Here is an 8,014-nt window from a genome sequence, read left to right as displayed (position 1 = left end):
ACATTCTGAACTCAGACCCAAGACACTGAATTGTGACACAAACATGGATTCTCTCTTCCTGCTTAAATATCTCCATGGACCACACATCCGTATATCTGGACAAACTGTCAGTCTTCTGGACACTGGCCATTCATTTGATACTATATCTGGACAAAATGTCAGCTTTCTGAACCCTAGGCTTACCAAATAGGCCCATTCCACATGAAGTGGAATGATAATGGTTAGTAAATATTTAGATAGGCTTTCTAGGTTGGAACCCTAGAGAGATTTGAATCTTAGAGAGGTTTGAATCCCAAGCAACCACGATGTTTGAAGTACATGGTCATAGCTAGAGCGCTGTGTAACAAGTGTCAAGGGAAAGGCTAAGTTCTGGACATTCATGCATGCATCTGCAGAGCTATGGTTTTGGTATTCGTTTCAACTTCCCTAATTTTAAATCTTTTTCTGCTGAATACTTTTTTTTATCTATCTTATTAAAAACTACTAGATATAGTATGTCATGTTTTTTTAGACCATTCCCTTGCACTTTGACAATCAGATTGTTGTGACAGCTAATACACCCAATAGATGTTTTTTGGGGAAATGACGGAAGCAGTCCGTATGTATTTTAAATCCACCAATGGTTTTTTAAGGAGGCGTGTCAAAAAATACAGGATAAAGTTTGAAAACAAGCTAGAGCTAGCTTACTACGCTAGCTAAGGAAGAGAGGTAAATTACGAGACAGTGAAAGTGAAAGAATATAAATTTCTCACGGTCGGATGATATGTCAACAGAGATCATAATCAGGCTGGAAAGGCCGAGTTTTGGACAATAATATGGGTTTATTGAAGTTCAACGATGGACAAGTCAATCCAACGACAGAAGTGACAATAGTCACAGAGGTATCCGAACGTCGTTAGCTTGGTCGTACCACTAGTATTGGCTAGCTGTTATAGCACTAGCTCTATAGTATTTAGCTAGCAGGCCAATTTACCACCCCACGTACACGATGCTAAGACTAGCGTTTGCTGTCAGCCTGCTAGCTACGTTGTAGCTTGTTAAAATTGTAGTTAATCTAGTACACATGGCACAGTGTATTAAAGATTGATCGAGATTGTTTCGATGTGTCCTCTTGTGATTCAGGAGAAATGGGAAATGTAAGATTACACTTTATATATTAGCTAAATGTCTTATTTTATGACACTGCTTTGGGGATGTATGTGGTTGCTGCATTGATGACAGGCTGTCGAGCAACATAATGTTGTTTCGGAGTTGGCAGGGCCTGTACTGGTCTTTGAAAGAGAAGAGGTTTGGCAGGTTTGCTTGTACAGCTGTTCTTAAGACTGGAATGTGTCATGGCCTACGTCATTGTTAAATTGTAACTTTGTTGACTTCTGCTCAAGTAGAGGTTGATCTTGTGTGTTGAGAGAGAATGTTTGTGTTACCCCCTTTCCTTACATTTCTTGGCACTGAGGCGGGGTCTAATTCTAGAGGGGAGTCAGGTGAGGTGTCTGAGAGTTTTCTCAGGCTTCTTGCTCTGTAATGCTCAAATCTTCTGTAGTAGCACACTCCCTTCGGTTCTCCTGTTGCCTCCTTCATTTGTTATCTGGGTTCAATAACTGAGCTCAACTGATTGAGTGAGACCATGCCCTTCTTATTGGGAATCCAACAGGTAAATCAGAGCAGCCTTTTTTTTGTGTGTGCTCGGATCTAAAGGATGTGACAACAATGTATGCTGTGCTGCTCCCCTATTTTTTTTCAGAGCCAACTGGTGTGCCTTGGAATCAACAACCAGAGCTACTTATGCGAATATGGCCATTGCTGTGGAGAGACCCAGTGTTGCAGTTACTACTATGAACTCTGGTGTAAGATGCCTATTTTTTCTTTCCGCCCGCACCTAAAACTCCCTTCCCCCGGTCCTCTTTCACTTCTCTCTGTCTTACTGCCTTGCCTTTTACAATTGTGTGAGTTTCCTGAAACCTCAGTGGAAGTGGGGCTATCTGCACGTCGGCACAGTTACAGTGCAGCTGGCACAAACGTTGAACAAAGATTTAGTCAAGTATTTAAAATTGTTACATTTTAGAGTGTTCTTGGGAGTCCAAGCAGGTTTGCGGCTGTTGTTTACTAGTTCTTCAGATAGGAGTTGGCAGGCCTAGGGTCTCTCATGTTACAGAATTAGCTAACCGCCCCTTTTGAAAAGCTCACTGACTGGGCCTGAGTGGTCTAGTTGACCAGGAGTTGCCTGTTGACGTGATTTATGATTTATAGGTCTGTTTATTTAGAACCTATCAAAGGCTAGTAACTGAGGTATATTAAAATGGTCAAAGTGTGTCTGTGGTACATTGCGTTTGTCGGTAAGAGGTACGTTGTGTTTTTGTTAACCTAACCTTTCGCGTCTCATCCCCTATAGGGTTCTGGTTGGTGTGGACCATCATCATCATACTGACCGGTTTCTGTGTGTGCCAGCACCGGCGCGCCAAACTGCGCTTCCAGCAGCAGCGCAGACAGCATGAGATCAACCTCATCGCGTACAGAGAGGCTCACAACAACACACAGACGCCCCTCTATCTTAGTGAGTGGCTGCCGGCCTGTTGGGCTGTTTTGTCTGATGAAGCGTCTAGCCTGAAAACGCTTCCTTCAAACCTTTCATTTACGTCCCAAGTCACGAGACTGGGTCGTGTAGAGAATGAAGGCAGATCATCTTCGGTTTTGATGATGTAGCATTTTAGGTACCCTAACTTGCAGCGATCCAAGTGTACAACATTTTTTTGTTTTACACCACAAAATGGACAGGAACTCGACTTATTGGTGCTCATGCAACCTGCAAAATCGGTGCAAGCAATGAACCAATACCGACAAAGGCTTGGGGGTAGTGTAGAATCCTTTTGAGTTGAAGCTTGCTTTGCCTGAGAGCCACATGTAGATTATCATCTTTGTATTAATCAAATTTGACTAATAACATTTTGTAATCAAATGTTTTTGCTTTTTTCTTATTCTTGCAAATAGCTTAAACATGCAAAAAGGAAATATACTTTCATATTCAGAAAGCAAAGAACCTCTGCCTCTGCAGATAGGAAATGGTAGCACTATCGCTCTCTAGTGGAGATTTCGGTGTGGTGCGCTCAGTGATGCAGAGCAGTGTTTAGCTTCAGTATCCCCTTCTCCTGATATCTGTTCCATTTGAGAAATGTCCCCCATTTGACAGTGATGTAGAGCCTAAAACGTCCTCTCTTTTCCTCATGTTTTAGGATTAATACCAGACTACCTGCTGCCACCCTACGAGGAAGTATTTGACCGCCCCGCTACGCCTCCCCCTCCCTACAGCCCCCTGCAGTCCTCCTCTACGCCCACAGACAATTCGAATCGTCCTCCCACCCCTCCCCCCCCGTCCGATGCCACGCACCCTGACAACCCCCCCACTGCTGCTCCCGTGACGCAGGCGGAGACGGGAAACCTCTGCGCCTGTGACAAAGACTCGACACCGGGCCGGTTCCGGCGCTTCACTGGCGATTCTGGAATCGAAGTGTGCGACAGCCAGGATCTCTGGGAGCAACATGGCACTCTGGGGAAGGAGGAGGATCACGAAGAGCAGGCACAATGTGAAATGAGTGGCCCCCAATGCCAGGCTCCCACTGATGGCCAGATCCAAATGCACCACACAGTTTGAGGCCCACAACCTCAGCAATAATGAATAAGTCATAGAGTGAACCTGCAGAGCATGTGATGAAGGAATTCAGAATGGGTACTATTGTTCTTGTTGCTCAGGTATGATGAGTATGAGGGCTCATGGTTCTTTCCTGATGTCAGTGTATCTAGAATGTATTTTCTAGATTCCTTGGGAATGTAGCACACAGTTAACCTATAAAAGTTATTTTATCTCCAAAGCCTGTTATCTGTTTTGCCAGAGTGCCATGTGTATGTAGGATTTCTAGAATAGTGTTCTAGTGTTCTGTAAGTGATGATTAACTCATCTCCCTAGCCTTATCTACAGAAGGGTTTTCAGCCTATTGTTTCTACCTTAGATTAACTCTTATCCACTGATATGTCTCAAGCAGAATAGAATGTTGTTTATTGCAAATTCGACTTTAGTCAGAATCAATACTTCAATACCAGCCAAGCAGGACGTGAAACTCTCCGATTACTTTTTGATTGGACATGCCTGGAGTGCCAAAGACGGCTTGCACTGTGAAGCTTTTCATATGGTTTGGCAGGCGAGTCCAATCAATCACAGGCAAAGGATTTGAAAGCATTTACCCTTCTGTTTGGCCGAAAGAAATTGTTTGTTTTAGATGCCAATACAGAAAACGAAACGGCTTCAGAGAACTCTTAACAAATGAATCTGCTCTATATTGCACTTTTTCTACCTGCTGCACTGTAAGCCTGTAGACCTATATTCATACAGGGATGGGTGTATATTGGTGTACATATAAGGATCTATGTTTCAGTTCCTCAAAGTAGCTGAGGTGCTATGTATTATAATTAATCTTTGTATTGCCTACTAAATGAAATTATATTTTTGTTAATTGAACACTTTTTGTACAAAATGGTGTAAATGGCTATTAAAAATGTTCATTTAACATTTATACTATTTGCCAGATTGTTTGTTTGTTGTACAGACAGTTGAATTGACATTTGAATCCCATTAAGAGTCTGCAGAAAGTTGGCACAACGTCATGTGTTTAGTTTTTATAGTATTCATTGTACATTATGTCTTGTCATATAAGATGTTCTGTACTTATTTTACTCTACAGTATTTTAGCTAACAGATTGAAACAAAAAACACACTTTCTCATCTATATATTAATAAAACAATATCTAAAACTAGGTATTATAGCTCAGGACAATATTTACAGAATTAGTACAGAGTTACACACAAAACAAAAACCAGTTAGGGCATTATGAGAGAGGTCTAAGATTATAGACACTGCATTGTATTTACAGACTGTTGATGTATTTCACATTGAATTCTTCATTATTTCATCTAAATGTAATGTCCCATTTTGTGTGTGCATGAGCTTGAAATTAAATGTGCGTTGCAATGTGTCTAACAGGGCAGCGGCTTGCTCTGCAACCAATCCGCCCTCGGTGTGGCATGGACCTTGTATTTCATTGGCTGGAGGACCACCCCAAACTTGCCTTCCAGACTCGGCATTGACTGGCCAGGTGGTACAGTGAGGGTAAAGCGCTGCATGATCCAGGACAGGAAGAGGAAGATCTCCATTTTGGCCAGCGCCTCACCCAAACACACCCTCACCCCCACTCCAAATGGTAGGTAGCTGGGCGAGGGGATGTGAAGACCTGTTCCGTCCTTCGTTAGGAACCGACCTTTAGTGTGAAAGACATCAGTTATTCGCTTTTTTTTTCTCACATATAGGATACATAATCTAGACAGGATTGCATGTGGGCTCAAAATAAATAGGGGAAGTCGAAAGTGATTTTAACAGAGCCTTAAGTTCAATACCCTGACTTCACATATTTCTTCTCACCAGGCTCAAACACTTCCGGGTTCTTCCACTCTTTTTCATCGTGATGCAGAGACCACAGGTTGACAATGACACGGGATCCTTTCCTCACCGTGAACTCCCCGATACTGCGGCACATATACACACATGGACACTGGTGAGTTTGAAACGGAACAATGCGTGTGTGCAGTGTGCGTGTGCGTACATGTGTTTACCTGGCATCAGTGAGGGCCACATGAGGGATGAGTAGGGGGGCGACGGGGCGAATGCGTAGCACCTCTCTGATGGTGGCCTCCAGGTAGGGGAGACTACCCCTGTCGCTGAGTTGGGGGGCTCTGTTCCCCCCCACCTTCCCGTCCAGCTCCTCCTGTATACGCTTCTGCACCTGATACATTACATTTACATGTATCCATTTGGCAGACGCTTTTATCCAAAGCGACTTGCAAGGGATTTGAATTTCTGATACCATCAGAAATCCCACTGTTGTTTACGCACATCCAGTGCGCACACAAAGCGAGATGAGATGCACAGCTTGGCAATAGATCGCACAAAGACATCAATTACTCCCAGCTAAGTCATCACACACACCCCAGAAGTTCTCAGATCAGATACCTGTGGATAGTGGATGAGGTAGGCTATGGCCCATTTCAGCACTGTAGTGGTGGTTTCCACTCCTGCTCCAAAGATGTCGCCTACAGTCATGAGCAGGTGGTCTTTGCTGAGGCCTACCATCTCCGTGGTGATCTCAGCCGTGTTGTTGTTCTCGGCGCTGCGTTTGGCCCTCAAGAGCGCGTCCAGAAGGTCTCTCTGTACATGGTCACTGTAGTCCACCTGCAAGGGTTGACAATACAAAACCCAGCGGTAAAACTCCATTGGCCCGTCTGTTTGGTAAACGGAGTCCGCTGTGATAAGGATGCCTGCCGTACCTTGTGCTCATCATATTTCTTCTGGAGGAAGCTGTCCCTGATTGACACACACTGCTTAAGGAGGCGCAGGCCTGCATTGGGAAACATCTGAGATGAAGTAGAACAGAGTCAGGACTGTGTCATCCACAGGGCAGATTAAAACTCTTACTGTATAACACTTCTCTGTCCCATGTTACAGTTCTCCCGTTGACATGGTCAGACGTCCTCTACTACTTAAAGGAAAGATAGTGGAGAACAGTCTTAATTCCATGACAAATGGAAGGCTTAAATTACCTGTAGCCAGGGGAAGATGTCCACCAGGCTGTCCTTGGCCACTGTATCGACGATGCCCTGGCTATACTGCAGCATGGCCTCAAACTCGGGGTCGCCACGGAGGTAGGAGGAACTGAAGCAGAGAGAGCACACCACGTTGGTGACAGCACGCGTCAGCTCTGGGGACATGTCCAACACTGTGCTCCCTGATCCTGACTCCCCCAGTGTTTCACACAGAGACTGGGCCTGTCTGCAGACTGGGGGGAGATGAAGAGAGGAAGATTTAGGTGAGAGAGAGTGGATTAGAGTGGAAGGATGGAGGTACAGTTAGAAGCCAGGAAGGGACACAGAGGAGAGAGGGGAGATTTTGAGAGAGAGAGACCAACAAACAAATATTGAGGTCTGCTTCATTTAGGCTTAGATCTTGTCATGGCAAGGAAATGGGGGGGAAGTGTCACTAGATGAAGCTATTGTTTGGTACTCACTGATTTTCTCGATGGAGGCTGAGCCTTCTCCAAACATACATAAAGCTCCGTGCACAATTTTGCGGTGGAATCTCCAAGTGGCACTGTAGTCTGCAAAGGCAATATCTTTACCATCCCTGGTCAATATGTCTGTTGTTACCTTTGAAACACAGGAATTACAAGTTGGAAGAGAGAAAAACAAATTGAATATGCAGTACAAGGAAATTGAATTACATGAATTCATTAATACAATACTCACTGTTCTGGGTCTCCCAGCAAATGTTTTCCCCTTTCTCAGTAGCACTTCTTTGGCATGCCGGTAGTGATTGACTATTATTACTGTGTGTGAGCCCATCATGAGAGAATAGGTATGTCCGTACTTCTGCTGCAAGTCCTGAAAGAGGACATGGGGTTGGCGCGAGCTCCGCAGGCTCAACAGGCTCCCGATAAGCGGGAGCCAGGGCAGACAAGGGGGGGCCCTGTTGCCCAAATGAGACCTCCGGAGCTTTGCCTGCAAGAGCAGAAAAGCCAGCCCAACTGCGGAGAATAAACACACACATAAAAACCATGCCATACTGCTGAGTGGCTGCTGAGACACGCAAAAGTCATGGAACCATTATGGGTAGGGGTTTATATATGGCTCCTTCAATGCCATCCCCTTGACCGGAAATATTTAAGGATTTGATATCTTTTGCTGTTCTTGCCAATCCAAACAAGATACCATCGCTAACCTTTGCTTCCTTGAGATGCTTGTATGGCCCTGCAGCATATTTAATGTTAATGTGTAACCAATTTAATGTTAATTATGCAGGCCTATTTATTTATTTGACTTTAAAATGACTTAAATGCGACAATGTGATCTAATTTACTAAAAAAAAAATTATTTGAGACTAGGTTGTCAATTAGTTTATAACACAAGTGAACTGTGAAA

General features: G+C 44.1%; 2 protein-coding genes across 3 annotated transcripts; one reads left to right on the top strand and one right to left on the bottom strand.

Moving 5' to 3' along the window:
• Window positions 1-636: 636 nt before the first annotated feature.
• wbp1la (WW domain binding protein 1-like a) lies at window positions 637-4,560 on the top strand. 2 transcript variants are annotated; one of them, XM_047028975.1, is made up of 4 exons: window positions 637-881; window positions 1,742-1,844; window positions 2,390-2,551; window positions 3,228-4,560. In XM_047028975.1, exons 1-4 carry the CDS (start codon window positions 816-818, stop codon window positions 3,644-3,646), a joined length of 750 nt encoding a protein of 249 aa, XP_046884931.1. In that variant the 5' UTR covers window positions 637-815; the 3' UTR covers window positions 3,647-4,560. The 2 variants fall into 2 exon arrangements, with proteins under 2 accessions (XP_046884931.1, XP_046884932.1); XM_047028976.1 differs by lacking the exon at window positions 637-881 and adding an exon at window positions 888-1,651.
• A 260-nt stretch (window positions 4,561-4,820) lies between these two features.
• LOC124473500 (steroid 17-alpha-hydroxylase/17,20 lyase) lies at window positions 4,821-7,948 on the bottom strand. The gene is made up of 8 exons (XM_047028988.1): window positions 7,343-7,948; window positions 7,105-7,243; window positions 6,641-6,876; window positions 6,368-6,454; window positions 6,054-6,272; window positions 5,657-5,826; window positions 5,466-5,569; window positions 4,821-5,304 (listed from the first exon to the last, which is right to left on the bottom strand). Exons 1-8 carry the CDS (start codon window positions 7,655-7,657, stop codon window positions 5,024-5,026), a joined length of 1,551 nt encoding a protein of 516 aa, XP_046884944.1. The 5' UTR covers window positions 7,658-7,948; the 3' UTR covers window positions 4,821-5,023.
• Window positions 7,949-8,014: the final 66 nt, after the last annotated feature.

This window comes from Hypomesus transpacificus, chromosome 11 (genome assembly GCF_021917145.1).
Source record: "Hypomesus transpacificus isolate Combined female chromosome 11, fHypTra1, whole genome shotgun sequence".
NCBI lineage: Eukaryota > Metazoa > Chordata > Actinopteri > Osmeriformes > Osmeridae > Hypomesus > Hypomesus transpacificus.
The sequence above is the reverse complement of the archived record's forward strand: the minus strand, read 5'-3'. Positions and strand labels throughout refer to the sequence as shown.